At 40.1% G+C, this 17,350-nt stretch overlaps 1 protein-coding gene across 4 annotated transcripts in view; it reads right to left on the reverse strand.

Annotated features, from left to right (window-relative positions):
- LOC122553482 (spermatogenesis-associated protein 7-like) overlaps positions 1 to 17,350 on the reverse strand; it is an 84,168-nt gene that overhangs the window by 33,258 nt on the left and 33,560 nt on the right. For 3 of the 4 annotated variants that reach the window (XM_043697292.1, XM_043697291.1, XM_043697293.1), the window contains exons 2-5: positions 15,758 to 15,850; positions 13,139 to 13,186; positions 10,641 to 10,765; positions 2,013 to 2,485 (exon numbers count right to left, since the gene is read on the reverse strand). In XM_043697292.1, the coding sequence (XP_043553227.1) occupies positions 2,013 to 2,485; positions 10,641 to 10,765; positions 13,139 to 13,186; positions 15,758 to 15,850 (739 nt within the window). Of the gene's footprint in view, positions 1 to 2,012; positions 2,486 to 8,710; positions 8,855 to 10,640; positions 10,766 to 13,138; positions 13,187 to 15,757; positions 15,851 to 17,350 lie in introns of those variants that run through there. The other variant, XM_043697294.1, reaches the window with a different exon arrangement.

A 17,350-nucleotide genomic window follows, 5' to 3' on the forward strand; every position in this document is an offset into this window, starting at 1 on the left:
CACAGGAGGCTCCAAAGCACTGAGGATGTCACCTAGACAGAGGACGAAATGTCTGCAACACAAATTCCCAGCTCGGCGAACAGAACCACAACAACTTAATCAAGCTTCTCAGTATCTATTCAATGGGTCCCATAATGTACTTTACACATCCTGATTACACTTCTTAAACACTCCTTACCCCCCCCGACACACACACCCACCCCAGCAAACAGTGGCCCAACACCTCTTCCTTTAGCTCCAGGACCTGACAATCACTGCTACTGGATTCGATACCATCCCCCCCCCACCAATCAATATCCTGTACACACCCCTTTCCCACCAGTCAACCCAAACCAGCTCCCAAACATAGCATTCCCCCACCCCCCAAAACTACAGGTAGAGTCATAGAGACATAGAGAGGTACAACATGCAAACAGACCCTTTGGTCCAACCCATCCATGCCGACCAGATATCCCAACCCAATTTAGTCCCACCTGCCGGCACCTGGCCCATATCCCTCCAAACCCTTCCTATTCATATACCCATCCAAATGCCTCTTAAATGTTGTAATTGTACCAGCCTCCACCACATCCTCTGGCAGTTCATTCCATACACGTATCACCCTCTGCGTGAAAAAGTTGCACTACAGGTCTCTTTTATATCTTTCCCCTCTCACCCTAAACCTATGCCCTCTAGTTCTGGACTCCCCGACCCCAGGAAAAAGACCTTGCCTATTTACCCTATCCATGCCAGTACTAACTACCCTTTCCCCTCAGTCCTTCCAGTACCCCTTCCAGAACCTGAACCTCATGTCCTCCATTGTTGATGGACCTGCAAATCCCCACCCACCTCAATCCAATCTGCGCTCTGATCATGACACTGGATCTGACCCTGCCTTTCCCCTGCACACAGACCCAATACCACCCCTTCTCCCGTAACCCAACCCAATAGTATCCCCGTTATCCTGGGACCCCGCTGTCCAGAATCCAACATTCTCAGCCACTCTTGCCTGACTCAATTTCTCCTATTCACCATGACCTAACCTAAAACTTCAATTGCATGCTAATGAACTGGCATCCCACTTGCACATACCTGGCATCATAACTACCTGGCACTCTATCCTCACACTTATCTTATGTACTAACTTTTTCAAAAGAGCTGTCAAAGTAGTTGTCTGTGACGCTGGACCTCTAAATCATAGATTACAGCAATTGATTGCATGAAAAAGGGAGCTTTGCTTGTCTTTGCATGACTGTGCTTCACAATAAAGGATCTACCAGAATGAAAGTATGGCTCTGCATTCCTTAAGGGACTTTTTTCGCTGGAGTATAGGAGGCTGAGGAATGACCTTACAGAGATTTATAAAACCATGACAGGCATACATTGGGTGAATAATCAAGGTCTTTTCTCCAGGGTAGGGAAGTCCAAAACGAGACGGCATAGGTTTAAAGTGAGAGGGGAAAGATTTAAAAGGGACCTGAGGGGCAATGTTTTCACACAGAAATTGGTACATATATGGAACGAACTACCAGAGGAAGTGGTCAAGGAGAGTACAATTACAACATTTAAAAATTATTTGGACAGGTACATGAATAGGAAAGATTTAGAGGGATATGGGGCAAATGCAGACAAATGAGATTAGTTCAGTCTGAGAAACCTGGTCAGAATGGACAAGTTGGACCGAAGAGTCTGTTTCTGTGCTGTATGACTCTATATGCCCTGACTAGAATCTCCTGTCAGAAATGAGAGACTCTTTTGTTTAATTAGAAAGGAGCAGAGTGGCAATATGCATCTGACTGCCACTCCTTGGAAAATCCAGCCCTATATCTCAATGGAGAGCAGACTGTCGATTTTTGTTTGTTCTATTTAAAGATGTACTTTAGCTGAAAGTACTTCTCTCAAGAGAAGTCACCTCATTTATATCAGTATATTACAAATATAACTAAAATTTGGGCAGAGAAAGTCATTGATATTCTACATAGCAATAATTCTGGAAACACAAAGCAAAAATACATTCTTGCAACTCAAAGTACCTGGTGAAATCAGTCTGTGTTTCCTGTGTCATGTGTTTCTTTTTTGAAAGTCTTTTCTTCTTCACAGGAGTATAATAATTGTAATGGATCAAGGAAGACTGTGCTTCTTTCTTTAGAATGCGAGGAGTGAATTGTTGCCCACCTGTAAAACAATGAGCATGTTTCTCCAAAATATCACCACTATATGTCTTCTGACGTGCATCCTGAAATAATTTGTAACAGTGTTGGCTATTTGCAAAGCTAGATGATGAACTGTAGAAAGATCTATAACATTGCCTGGGAGATATAGAAATCCTGGAGCTCAGATCTGAGTAGCAGCGACTGAAGTTTTTCTGAGTTGTTTCGTTATTAATGTCGGCAGCAGAAGTCAACACTGAAAAATTCCCTTTGGGAGTGATAAACGTTTGCTCAGGAGTCATGGATCCATTTGCTAGCTGTCTGGGTTCCTTACTGTGTTGTAGCATAGAAGGATTCTGTTAACCAAAAATGAAAATGCAGTAAGTATGTAAAAATGTTATTTTTAAAGCATTGGAACAAGTCATCGTACCAGAAACTATGTACAAATTCCTGATAAGGAGACACTGAAGAATAACGCTTTCTCATATACAGTTTTCCCTTAGAAGATGCATTCAGGAGAGATCACACATGAATGAGAGCATCTAAAAACCATTCATTCAAAAAGACAACATGCCAATAAAAGTTTACTGATGGGACAGGATTGCAGGATAATGTTTTCAGATGCCTGCACCACAAACATGAATTGAAGACTAAAGCTTCCAAAAATGACAAAGGAAATCAACCAGTTACACTTGGATAGTAATTACTTAAGTAACTAGTTCATTAGGCACTAGCACTCATGAGACACCGAACAGATTTAACCAGAGAGCACCATGGGTATGTAAAACTTAATATCCACTGACAATGATTGAAAACCTTACCAAGAAAAATCTTTAATTGGAAAATAATGCTTAATTAATGCCAAATGATTTAAATGTTGTGTAGCTCAATAGTTTGAAATTAAACAAGGCCAACCTGTACTATGTGGTGATAAGAGGTGGAGACAACACTGATATCCTAAATTTAAAGGAAAATTTCACTACTTATCAATTTTTTTTTTAGCAGGTATAAGAATTAGCATCATAGTTAACTCAAACATAAGGATTGTGACCCATTACTCTGGCAACAGTAAAGGTCAACATTCCTTTATGTGAGCATTGAGCTAGTACTAACATCTTAAGGACTTAGAACATTTAAATACCTCTTCAGCACTAGGTAACTTCAAAGAGCACAGTTTTCGCTAGTTACCTGATGTCCAGTCAAAAGTGCTCAAGACAAAAATGCAGTACTTTCAAAATAGTGTCAGAGGAATGAGGATTACCTTCCAGTAGTTTCAATATCAATTTTAACATTCTCAATGTCTGTAAACAAATTACTTATTGCTGAAGTTGTGGCAGGAAGAAATAGATACAGCAAACTTTGTTCTAACTGCCATGTTATCAAACAGCACTCTTAAAAAAAATCAGCAAACATTATATACATTAAATACTGTGACCTACCATAATGTCTGAATATTTATGCTGTAAATAAAATATAACAGTGATGTATATACTCGCTGAGTTACATTTCTATTACATTCTATGTGATTTTACATCAATTTTAGGAGATATGTTGATGTTTTTAATTACATCTTTTGAGGGATCTTGATGTCTTGAAACTTCACTTGGTCAGGGTTTACTGCGAGAAAGTGAGGACTGCAGATGCTGGAGACCAGAGTTGAAAAGTGTGGTGCTGGAAAAGCGTAGCAGGCCAGGGGGAAATGAGGAAGCTGGAGAAATCTACATTCATTCCATGTGGTTGGAGGGTTTCTAGGAGGAAGATAAGGCGCTCTTCCTCCAGGCGTTGTGTGGCCAGGATCTGGCGATGGAGGAGGCCAAGGATCTGCATGTCCTTGGCGGAGTGGGAAGGAGAGTTAAAGTGTTCAGCCACGGGGCGGTTGGGTTGGTTGATGCGGGTGTCCCAGAGGTGTTCCTGTCTCCCCAATGTAGAGGAGATCACCGGGTGCAGCGGATAAAGTAAATGACGTGTGTGGAGGTGCAGGTGAATTTACGACAGATATGGAAGGATCCATTGGGGCCTTGGAGGGAGGTGAAGGGGGAGGTGTGGGCGCTTCTTGCGGTTGCAGGGGAAGGTGCCGGGAGTGGAGGTTGGGTTGGTGGGTTTACTGCAGTCAAGAGTGTGGTGCTGGAAAAGCACAGCAGGTCAGGCAGCATCTGAGGAGCAGGAGAGTCGACATTTTGGGCAAAAGCCCCTCATCGAGAATGAGGCTGTGAGCCAAGGGGGTGGTGGGATAAATGGGAAGAGGGTGGGGCTGGGGGTTAGGTAGCTGAGAGTGCGATAGGTAGATGGAGGTGGGGTAATGGTGATAGGTCAGAGGGAAGGGTCGAGCTGATAGATGGGAAGGAAGATGGGCAGGTAGAACAGGTCATGAGGGCGGTGCCGAGTTGGAAGGTTGCATCAATACCCCTCATGATTTTATAAACTTCTCTAAGGTCACTTCTCAGCCTCTGACACTCAAGGGAAAATAGCCCCAGCCTATTCAGCCTTTCACTGTAGCTCAAACCCTACAACCCCGGCAACATCCTTGTAAATCTTACCTGCAACCTTTTAGGTTTAACAAATAAATTTTTTAGGAATCTATGAGATCACCCTGTTATTCTTCTAAACTCCAATGAATATTGTCCTAACCGATCCTGTTCCTCTTCATACATCAGCCCTGCCATCTCACGAATGAATCTGACAAACCTTTCTTATACTCTGTCCACAGCCAGAAGATCTTTCCTCTGATAAGGTGACCAAATCTGCGCACAATACTCCAGCTGTGGTTTCACCAAGGTACTATACAGTTGTAGCAAGATGTCTCTGCTCCTGTACTTGAATCCTTCATTATGAAAGCCAACATACTGTTTGCCTCCTTCACTACCTGCTGCACCTGCATGTTTACTTTCAATGACTGGCGTTCAAAAACACACAGGTCTTGTTACACCACCCTTTTCCCTAGTCTATCATCATTCAGATAATTTGATTTCCTACTTTTCTACCAAAGTGTATAGCCTTATATTTATCCACATTATACTTCTTCTGACATTCATTTGCCCACTCATCCCTATTGTCCAAATCACATGGAACCCTCTCTGCATCCTCCTCACAGTGCACCCTCACCCCCAGCTTTGTCATCTGCAAACTTGGTGATATTACAAAGGCCAGCCATTGAGGGTTGTAATCAAATGGAGGATGGTGTTCATGCTCAGTAAATTGCCTCCGAGGAAAATGAGATGCTGTTTGTCCAGCTTGCCTTGTGCTTCACTGGAATATTTGCATGAGGGCAAGATGGTGCATTGAAATGGCAACAACTGAAAGGTCAGGGTTATTCTTACTGACAAAGAGTAGGTGGTCTGTAAAGCTGTTACTCAATCTGCATTTGGTTTTACCAATATAGAGAAGACCACTTAATGAACAGCAAATACAGTAGGCTAGATTGAAAGTAGTACAACTAAATCAGTGATTCACGTGGAAGGTGTGCTTCGGGCCTTGGACAGTGAAAATACTGGACAAGTGGTACACTTTCTGTGATTGCATGGGAAGATACCATAAGGAAGTGAAGAAGTGTTAGGGGTGATAGTGGAGTGGACCAGGATGTCTTGCAGAGAACAGTTCCTACAGAATACTAACAAGCAGGGGAAGATGAGTTTGGTGGCAGTATCTTGCTGGAGAATAAGTATCAAGGTTATTGCAGGAAGACAATGAATTTTTGTCTTCCCAGTATTGTGGAAATTGGAAGTCCTCCAAGATGGATGCTCTATCGGGTTTCTGGCAATAAAAGAGAATCAAGAAAAACAGTGCAGGAGTAGATCTGAATCCTGTCTAGATGAACGCACAGACTGGGTGTGAGAACAGGAAGATTGCAATTACATTTTAAATGGAACAAAACTTCAGATCTGCTGGATGACGCCAGAAGGGGTGCAGAAGGGATTCACCAGGATGTTACCTGGGTTGGAGCACTTTATTTATGAAGTCAGGCTGAATAGGTTCAGACTGTTTTCTTTAGAGCAGAGAAGTCTTGTGGGGAGGGGGGAGCATGACACCTAACTGACATATAAAATTATGAGAGGCACGAGTGGCTGGATTGGAAGCTGCTTTTCTCCTTAGTTGACGGGTTAATAACAAAGATCATAATTTTAATCTGAAGGGCAGTAGGCTCAGAGAGGATTTGAGGAAAATGTCCTTCACCCTGAGGGTGGTGGGAATCTTGAATGGATTACTTGGGAAGGTGGTATAAGTAGGAATCCTCATAACCTTTAAAAGGTACATGGATGAGCACTTGAAATGTCATAACATTCAAGGTTTTGGGTCAAGTGCTGTAAAGTATGATTACTGTAAGTACATCTGCACAGACTCGATAGGCCGTTGGGCTATGCTGCATGAATCTATAAATCTATGACATTGTATATCACTCCCAATCACAGTTATTTTATAAGCTACCTCAGTTGTTCTGTTTAATTTGGGCAGTTTGTGATTGTGCTCAGAGTATCACAGGATTCTGCCACATTAAAGTAATAAAGCACAGAATACGATTCAGTCTGTTGAACCTCCCTTGGAGTTACAGCAAGACGCTGGCACAATGGCCAAGTAGATTTGATTCCCATTTGGTTTAGTTCAAGAACACTGCTGAAAAATGAAGTATATTGCCTGAAAAAGAAAACTGAATGTTTCAAGATACCTACGTCTAAAAGAAAAAATCATTTTTATTGCTAATTGTAAATCCATTCTCAATTGCAGAACTTCCATATCACAACATTACAATTCTCCAACCAGCAAAGATCTTGCAGTGAATCTGAAACAATTATTAAATAACAACTTTTGCTCCAGAACAGATTTTTTAAAAATCACGTTCACTGCAAACAAATAACATTCAGTAGCTAGAAATATTAAGAGCAGTAAATTTTTGCAGGATGTTTAAAAAAAATTGTTCATGGCATGTGAGCACTGGAAGGAAGGCTTGTATTTATACCCAATTCTGAATTACAATTGGTTCTGAGATAATGCCATAGTTCCGTTCTCATGCGATCTTGTGTTATAAGAAAATCATGCAATAGCACGGCATTTAAGCTAATGGGGCTGGAATTGCATTATAGCCAATTCAGTAAGAAAAGTTCATGTTCTGTAAATGACAGTCTAAATTCTTGAATCACGTTAAAGCCAATTCACATTGAAGAAATATGCATTGTAGCAGAACTGACTATACCTTCAAGAACGTGTTGGCGAACTGATTACTGTTATAATGCATGCTGTGTAGATGTACCCAAAATGATAGTAAAGAGTCGCAAGATTTTGAGCCAGTGACAATAAAGGAACAACAATATACTTCCAAGTCAGAATGGTTATGAGACTTGGAGGGAACTTGCAGATGATAGCATTCCTATGAACTGTTGTTCTTCCAGGCAATTAAAGTCAGAGGTTATGGAAGGCAATGCAGGACTGCACACCGCAGACAGGAACACTGCAAACCATGGTATGCTGACGCTGGAGGGAGCTGTGAATTTTTAAAGGTTGACGCTATTTTCCCTGGAGCGTCAGAGGCTGAGGGGTGACCTTATAGAGGTTTGTAAAATAATGAGGGGCATAGATAGGGTAAATAAATAAGGTCTTTTCACCGGGGTGGGGCAGTCAAAAACTAAAGGGCATAGGTTTAAGGTGACAGCTGGAAGGTTTAAGGGGCACCGTTTTCATGCAAAGTTTGTATGTAATGAGTTGGCAGAGGAAGTAGTGGAGGCCTGGTACGATTACATTGAAAAGACATCTGGATGGGTTTACAAATAGGAAGGGTTTAAGAGGAATATGGGTCAAATACTGGCAAGTGGGGCTAGATTTATTTAGCATATCTAGTTGGCATGGACGAGTTGGACCAAAGGGTCTGTTTTTGTGCTGTATATCTCTATTCTTATATGAGACTAGGCTGTTTTGTCCTAGATATTGCTGAACCTTTTACGGACGGTTGAATTTGCATTCAATCCAGCAACCAAACGGTGTTCCATCACACTCCTGAGTTGCGCTTTATCGATACTTGAGAGGTTTTAGGGGGTCAGAAGGTGAATCATTTCCCATAGAACCACCCAGCCTCTGACCTGCTGTTATAGCTATAGTATTTATGTGACTGGTGTAGGTCAGGTTTTGGTCAATGCTGACTACTCTACTATCCCAACCTCACAAACTGTTGATGGTGGGGAGAATTCAGTAATGAGAAGGTTGCTGTATGTCATAGGAAAATAGTTGGACTTTAATTGCAGATGATCATTGTCTGGCATATTGTAGTCTAAATGTTATTTGCCACTTGTCCAGGTCCTGAAGTATGCATGCATAAACTTCATTTTCTGAAGAATTGTGAAAAGAATCAAATACTATGCAATAATCAATGGATACCTCAAATTCTGACCTAATGTTAGGGGGAAGGTCATTGATGAAGGAGTTGAAGATGTTTGGGCCTAGGATACTAGCCTGACGAACAATGACATTTGTAAGACTGAAATGAATTGACCTCCAATTGGCATAAAATCTTATATTGTGCTATATAAAGGTCTTCCATGTGGCCAGCTTTCCCAAAATTCCACAAAGTTCAATTTTGCTGGGCTCTTATGCCATACCTGGTCGAATAGCAGTGACTTGCATCTCAGTTCTGGAATTGTTTTTTTGCTCACTTTTGGACATTGTTAGGAGTTGAAAAGTCTTGGTGCAATGCAAGCAGAGCATTGGAGAGCAAGTAAGGAAGGACTGGAGTTTACATCCATAAATCAAGCAGGCCAACCCCACTGCGTGAACATAAAACAGGGTGAGAGAGGTCAGGTCAGCCATCCAACATCATGCCAGTCTCCAAAATTATTGCAGTAGAGTGGGTGCAGAAATTGGCAGGCCATTTGCCATTTTAAAATTAGTAATTAACAAGATTGCTAATGATTCAATTGTCTGAAAATTTTCACGTTCCATTTCATTTCTCGGGCATTGGATGTGAAGAACTTGGGAGTGTTTTACAGCAACTATGCTGTAGTGGGAAGGTGGAGACAAAGAATGTATTGGAAAATTCTGATGGCAAAGGTAACAGCACCTGTACGCTTTAAAAACTCACTTTCTCGCTTTCTGTGCATTCAATGAAAAATAAAAACACAATCAAAGAGCATAAAGCCTTTAAAGCTGAGAATGACTTCCTGTTTGTGGCATGAATTGTCATTCTTAGCCATGATTATATTGAATGGCACAGCTGGTTTGAGGGTTATATGGTTCGTACAGTGTACTCCTGCTCCTATTTCTTATAGTTTAACGTTCTGTAAATGGAGAATGGATGCCTTCATCCTTGGTCCCCTCCACAATCTGCACACCCTTGCTGTAAACTTGATTCCTTTTCTCAGCCACTATCTTAGACTGAATAAAGTATTTACAAGCTTGGTCAATTTGGAGTTTTAAATTGCATGTTGTATCTGTTACCAAAATAAATTACTTCTACTACACAACCTTGTTCATCTCAGCCCCTCTACTGCTAAACTTGTGCAATTCCAGAATTAATTTAAATTGCTTCTTCTTAACCTTTAACCTTCTTCAATGATAACTTACGTTCTCCTCAACAACTTAAACACAGAAAAAAGACACCAAACAACTACTGTGTTCATCAAACCTCAGATTGAGTCCTGTTTTCCTGAAATCAATTTTTCATTGAGGGCACGCAAAGCCTAAAATATGTGGCTATTAAAAATGGCAGTCGAGAGTGTGGTGCTGGAAATGCACACCTATCCCAGCTATCTTCCCCCCAGCCCCACCCCCCACTCCCATTTATCTCTTAGGCCCCCGGCCCACAAGGCTCAATCCTGATGAAGGCTTTATGCCCAAAATGTCAATTCTCCTGCTCCTTGGATGCTGCCTGTCCTGCTGTGCTTTTCCAACACCACACTGTCGACTCTGATCTCCAGTACCTGCAGTCCTCACTCGCCCTATCAAAAATGGCATGCAATTAACATTCTTCAAATACTTCCAAGACCTGCTCTACTCTAAGTATGCATCTTTTTCTAGTCACTTATCTGCTCCCAAAACTCCTCTGAAACTAGCTTTAATGCATCCATCTCTACACTGACTTCATTCCACCTCATGGTCATGGCAATGAGAGCGTTTGTCTTACGCTCTGAAGGTTCCTCCCTCATCCATTCATTTTGAAGTCTCATCCTCCAATTTTAAAAGCATTCTCAAACAAAGTATTACCATAAGTGGAGCTGAATATCATACCACCAGCACCAGTGTGTAGAAGGCTGTGACACTTAGGCAGCTGGAGTTAAATAGCAGAATTGCAGAACTAGCAGAGATTGAAGAGATATGGTGGGATGAGGCTTTTGGACTATAGCACCACAGGCTATTTTAATTTTTAAAAATCTGTCTTCCAACTTCTAATTAAAAAATGCAAACAGATTTTGAGAGCTCAAGGAGGGTCAGTAATTGACTAAAGACTTTAAATTCTATAGTGATGTCTATTGAACCATAAGTAAAATGTTACATCTCTGAAGATGCGTTCACATTTATCAGAAGTGAACATACCTGAATAGATTCTGTTACAGTTAACCTTCCACTGCTACCAGAGCTGGACCAAGATTCTGATCTTGTAGGAATGAATCCTTTTTTGTATTTAGTTTGTAGATTTTGCTTCTTCAGTTGGTCTTTATCTTAAGAACAAAAGAGCAATTTACCATCAGATTGATGCTTTACTATATTTTCATATTCACTTCAAGATGTGAACTTAGAATAAGGTGTGAAGCACTAAGCACTCCAACTTGCTTTTTCATTTTCTAGAGTGACCACCTATGTTTATTGGCATTAACTGTCCCAGTTATAGTATTGGTATGGTATCATATTTGTGCCAGTAAACAGAATTAAATCGGGCAGCCAAAATAAACTGGATTTGTTGGATGCTCTGGTTTTCTTTTGAAAGTCAAGATCTATATTAAATACAAAAGAGTAACTATGGAGAGAATAGGACCCCTTAAAGATCAGCAAAGCCACCTATGTGTGGAACCACAGCAGATAGGGGAGATACTAAACGAGTACTTTGAATCAGTGTTTACTGTGGAAAATGACATGGAAAGTAGAGAACATAGGGAAATAAATAGCAACATCTTGAAAAATGCCCATGTTACAGAGGAGGAGGTGCTAGACGTCTTAAAATACAAAGGTGGATAAATCCCCAGGAACTGATCAGGGTACCCACGAAAATGATTGCTGGGCCCCTTGCTGAGATATTTGCATCATAGATGGCCACAGATGAGGTGCCAGAAAACTGGAGGCTGGCTAATGTGGTGCCACATTTAAGAAAGGTGGTAAGAAAAAGCTATTGACTTATACACCAGTGAGCCTGACATCGGTGATGGGCAAGTTGTTGGAGGGAATCCTGAGGGGCAAGATTTACATGTATTAGGAAAGGCAAAGACTGATTAGGGATAGTCAACATGGCCTTGTGTGTGGGAAATCATTTCTCACTAGTTTACTTGAGCTTTTTCAGCAAGAATCAAAGATAATTGATGAGGACAAAGTGGTGGACGTGATCGATATGGTTTTCAGTAACGTTTGACAAGGTTCCTCATGGCAAACTGGTTAGCAAGGTTAGATCACATGGAACACAGGCGGAACTACTCAAGGTAGTTGCTCGAAGGTAGTTGCTCGAAGGTAGAATGCACAGGGTGGTGGGGGAGGATTGTTTTTCAGACTGGAGGCCTGTGACCAGCAGTGTGCCACAAGGATCGGTGCTGGGTTTGGATACGAACATCAGTTCACAAATGGTTAGTAAGGTTGCAGGTGACACCAAAATTAAAGGTATAGCACACAGCATAGAAGGTTACCTCAGAATATAATAGGACCTTGATCAGATGGGCCAAGGAGTGGCGGATGGAGGTTAATTTAGAGAAATGTGAGATGCTGCATTTTGGAAAGGCAAATCAGGGCAGGACTTATTCACTTAATGGTAAGGTCCTGGGGAATGTTAATGAACAAAGACACCTTGGAATGCAGGTTCATAGTTCCTTGGAAGTAGAGACCCAGATAGACAGAATAGTGAAGAACACGTTTGGTATGCTTGCCTTTATTGGTCAGTGCACTGAATTTAAGAAGGATGTTGTGAAACTTGAAGGGGTTCAGGAAAGATTTACAAGTATGTTGCCAGGGTTGGACAGTTTGAGTTATCAAAAGAGGCCGAATAGGCTGGGGCTTTTCTCCTTGCAGCAGTGGAGGCTGAGGGGTGACCTTATAGAGGTTTATAAAATCACGAGGAGCATAGATAGGATAAATAGACAAGGTCATTTCCCTGAAGTGGGCGAGTCCAAAACTAAACAGCATAGGTTTAAAGTGAGAAGGGAAAGATTTAAAAGGGACCTAAGAGGCAACGTTTGCAAAATTGGGTGGTGCGTGGATGGAATGAGCTGCCAGAAGAAGTGATGAAGGCTGGTACAATTACAATATTTAAAAGGCATATGATTAAGAAGGGTTTAGAGAGATATGGGCCAAATTCTGGCAAATGGGACTAGATTTATTTAGGATATCTGGTCAGCATGGACAAATAGACCGAAGGGTTTGTTTCCGTGCTGTACATCTCTATGTCCCTAAGTTATGCACAAAAGACAATTCCTGCACAAGTGAATTTGACAACAAATTTAAAAAAAATTTAAACATTGCTGACCAAGTGATATTGTCAGTGCAAGCGATCAATACTAGAAATTGGTCTTGGGAGTGGTGCAAATGAGCACTTTTATATATATTTTCTTAAATGGATTTTACTAATTGCACTACAGCTGAATATCTGATGCTGCATATTGGTGGGCAGATAGTTAGCTATCACTTGTTTTGTATTATAACTAAAATCAAGTTTCAACACAACCTTGCTTAATGTTTTGCTATAAACTGCAACAGCATAACTTCTGCATATTCAAATTCCTAGAAAAAGTAGCCCAACATCTCTATTTTCCTCAAAATATTCAAACATTTCTAATTATCATAGATTCTATGCTATATGTTTCCCTGGCTTTACTTATAACAAATGAATTACTTACATTTTATGCTTAACAGCATGCTTTTTGGAACAGAACAATCCACTGAAGCTGAAAGGATAAAAAGTAGTTAACTTTTAAAAGGGATTGAATACTCTTTGAGAAGCAACATTTTAGAATTACACAGAGCCACCAAAAAAGGTCATTTGCACAACTATTCTTTGTTGCCATTGATGCTTTATCACGTTTAATTGTATAAAGATAGCCAACGTTAACTGGTGGTTCATCTGTGCTACTGTAAATAGGAATGTACTGAAACTAAGGTTTTTGGGTGGAGAGGTGGATGGTCATAACGTTTGCCTCTATGAATAGAGTCATAGATATACATAGCAAGGAAGCTTTGAAAAACATGTAGAGCTTAGGGTTCACTTCCATCCTTCACCTGGCATTTTGAAGTATTACAACATTAACTTTGTTTCTTTATTCGCTGAATGCTACCACCTTCTCTTTAATATTTCGGATTTTCCACTAAATAGGAACTCAAGCACCTTATCTGCCACAAAATATTGTGATGCTTGGAAGTATTCACTAATACCAGCAGAACATTATTTGGTCTCACTTAATTGCCAATAAAATTTCCTTTTAAATGTTGCAATTGACAAAATGGTTGGCAAAAATGCTCCTGTCATAATAACAACAGATTACAACTTCTGTGACTGCATTCTTACATCTAAATGATAAGATGCAGTTAAGTCTAAGTCCAGAGACTGTATCTCCAAATCTGAATTCTGGGTTGGAGTCAAGTGAGACAACTCCTCCAATGAAAGCCAACATACAACATTTCTTCTTAACTGCCTGCTGCACCTGGCACTTATAGAGTCATAGAGGTGTACAGCACAGAAACAGACCCTTCAGTCCAACCCGTCCATGCCGACCAGATATCCCAACCCAATCTAGTCCCACCTGCCAGCACCTGGCCCATATCCCTGCAAACCCTTCCTATTTATATACATATCCAGATGCTTTTTAAATTTTGCAAATGTACTTTCAGTCACTGGTGCACAAGGATACCCACGTTTTGTGAAACATATCCTCTCTCAATTTAAACTTAAACAGCCATTCAAATAATAATCTACCCTCTTATTTGTGTTACCAAAGTAGATAACCTCACAATTATCCACATTGTACTGCATCTGCCAAGCATTTGCCCACTCATTAAACCTGTCCAAATCATGCTGCATCCTCCTCACAGCTCACTCTTCCAACCAGCTTTGTGCTTCCTGCAAATTTTCAGACATTGCATTTAGCTCCCTCACCTACATCATTAACATAAGTTGTGAATAGCTGGAGTCCTAGCACCAATCTCTTATGCACCCCATGAGTCACTGCCTGCTATTCTGAAACAGATTTATTTCTACTCTTTGTTTCCTGTTTGCTGACCAATTTTCTACCCATCTCAAAACACTACCCCAATCCCATGCATTTTAATTTTACACTTACTCTCTTATGCTGGACTTTGTCGAAAGCCTTCTGAAAATTTAAATAATCCACATCCATTGGCTCCCTGTGATCACCTCTACTAGTTACATTCCTGAAGAATTCCAGTAGATTATTCAAGCATTATTTCACTTTTGTAAATCTATACTAACTGTGCTTCATTCTACCACTGTATGCTAAGTGTTCTGCTATAAAATTCTTGATAATGGACTCAAGCATCTTCTATCAACATCAGACTCACTGGTCTATAATGCCATATTTTCTCTCTATCTACCTTTTTAAAATAGTGGGGTTACATTAGCTATCCTCCAATCTATAGGAACTATTCCACAGTCTAAAGGATCTTGGAAGAAGACCACAAATTCATTCACTATTTCTAGGGCCACTTCCTTACGTACTATGGGATGTAGATCATCAGGCTCTGGGGATTTACAAACCCATCAATTTCTCCAATAAGATTTGCTTCAGCTCCTCTCTCTCACTAAACCCTGCGTTCCTCATCATTTCTGGTACATTATTTATGTCCTCATTTGTGAAGACTGAAGTGAAGTCAGAATTCAGTTCCTCAGCTATTTCTTTGTTCGCTGTTGTAAATTATCCTGTTTCTGACCGTAAGGAATCTATATTAGTTTGCACCAATCTTCTTCTCTTTACAGACCTATAGAAACATTTACAGTGAGTTCTTATGTTCCCCACAAACTGACTGGCAAACCTTATTTTTCCCTTCTTATTCAATCCCTTACTAACTTCTTTACTAACTTCTCCCTAATCCTCAGATCTATTGTTTTTTTCTTGCCAATTTGTCTGCCTCCTTTTTGCATCTAATACTATCTTTAATTCCCTTGTAAGCCATGATTTGGCCATTTTACATGTTGTGGCTAATCAAACAGTTAATCATGCTGTGAATCCCTAATTCACTGCAAAGAGACCAAAGCAACAACTGTGACGGTAATCCCAAATATTATACAATTAAGATAACTTGTCCATTCCTCACAACAAGAAGAAAATTACCTAATTCATTTTGCTCATACTATATTCTTCAGTGTGCTAAATATTAGCAAAATTTTCTAAAAGACTGAAATGAAGTCAGAATTCAGTTCATCAGCCATAGAAATTATAAGAATTCTTAGGGACTGAAACTCTTGATGGCCACATAGATATACAGAAAAGTACATCACACATTACCTTTGGCAGAGAGGATTCTATTGTAATGGGATGTCATATGATTCTGGGTTAGGTATGGGTCCATCAAATTCCTGGAATGACCTGCACTGTAAGCTGCAAGGACAAAGGTTGAATACATTACACACAAAGACAAATAAGGGATGCTTTTAACATGAGGAATTATGATTACAAGGAAATTGGAGGCATCAACGATCAACATATCATTAAATATTAAATTTACATGAAGATTCATGACTAAGATTTTGTAGGTTTTCCATCCTAATTACTTTCACAACAATAATTGTGTTTATATAGCAACTTTAATGTAGTAGAATGCCCAATGTCACTTCACAAGAGCAATGTCAAATAACATTTCTCAGTGGTGATATTAAGGCAGACTAGCTGTCACACAGGATGCATTTTGTTATTTTGAAGGAGGGGGTCAGTAGTTCCCAGCAGGTATCATTAAAAAAAAATCATCTCTGGTCCAAGAGGAGATAGATTTAAAAAGACATTAAGAGGCATTTATTTTACACAGAGAGTGGTTTTCATGTGGAATGAACTCCCTGAGGAAGTGGCAGATGTGGGTACAATTACACTGTTTAAAAGATATTTGGATGGATACACGAATAGGAAAGATTTGGAGAGATATGGGCCCGGACTAGTTTGGGATTATGTTTGGCATGGACTTGTTGGACCAAAGGGTCTGTTTCCCCGCTGTATGACTCTATGAAAAGCAGTTAAGCGATCAGTAGTATACTGAGAATAGAGTTTAGGAAACCAAAAGAGAATCAATTTGAAATTTGCTTGGCAGATTAGATGAATGGAGGAAAGTACCTGAGGCAGCTGAGCTACTGGCCCAATCTTAGTGACAAAGAAGTCCTTTACTAGTTAGGGCTGATGATACAAGAGATAAGACAAAAGCGATTTATGAAGATAGTTTATTGTGGAGAAGTTATAGCAGAGGAGAGCAGAATCTAATAATTCTTTGCTTTGTCCATCAAATGGTTGACATAACTCCCTAGACACTTCACAAATGGTATTATAGAATAAATTATAGCACTAAACAATGAAAGACAACAAATTAGAGATGTCCAAAGTCTCGGTCAAAGAGATGGGTTATAATGTACATCTCAAGGAAAGAAAAAGAGATACAGAGGCAAAGAGATTTACAGATAAGAGTTCCAGATCTTAGAGCCTAGGTAACTGAAAGAATAGTTGTCAATGGTACAGTAATTAAAACTGGGATGCTTTAGAGGCCAAAATTAGTATGCGTGTTAGAGGGGTTTGTAATTTTTTTTTAAACATGAAAAGGGACTGGAAGGGTGCTCTCTCAGATGCAAAAAAAGGCTGAGAACTCTCCTATTAGATGCAGTAAAACATTGTGCAATCATTAAAAACCACACAGAATGGACGCATTTGGTCCATACTGTCTATAATGGCTCTAAGTAAACTATTCAGTTAGTCCTATGTCCATGCTCTTTCTCATAACACTGTTATTTTTTTCAAGTATTTATGTAATTCCTTTCAGAAAATTATTCAATCTGCTACCATCACCTTATAGTCAGACAACTCCTGTTTGCCCTATATAAGAAGTAAAGTTTTCCTGTCTTC

The sequence above is a fragment of the Chiloscyllium plagiosum genome, chromosome 10, assembly GCF_004010195.1.
Source record: "Chiloscyllium plagiosum isolate BGI_BamShark_2017 chromosome 10, ASM401019v2, whole genome shotgun sequence".
In the NCBI taxonomy this organism is placed as follows: Eukaryota; Metazoa; Chordata; class Chondrichthyes; order Orectolobiformes; family Hemiscylliidae; genus Chiloscyllium; species Chiloscyllium plagiosum.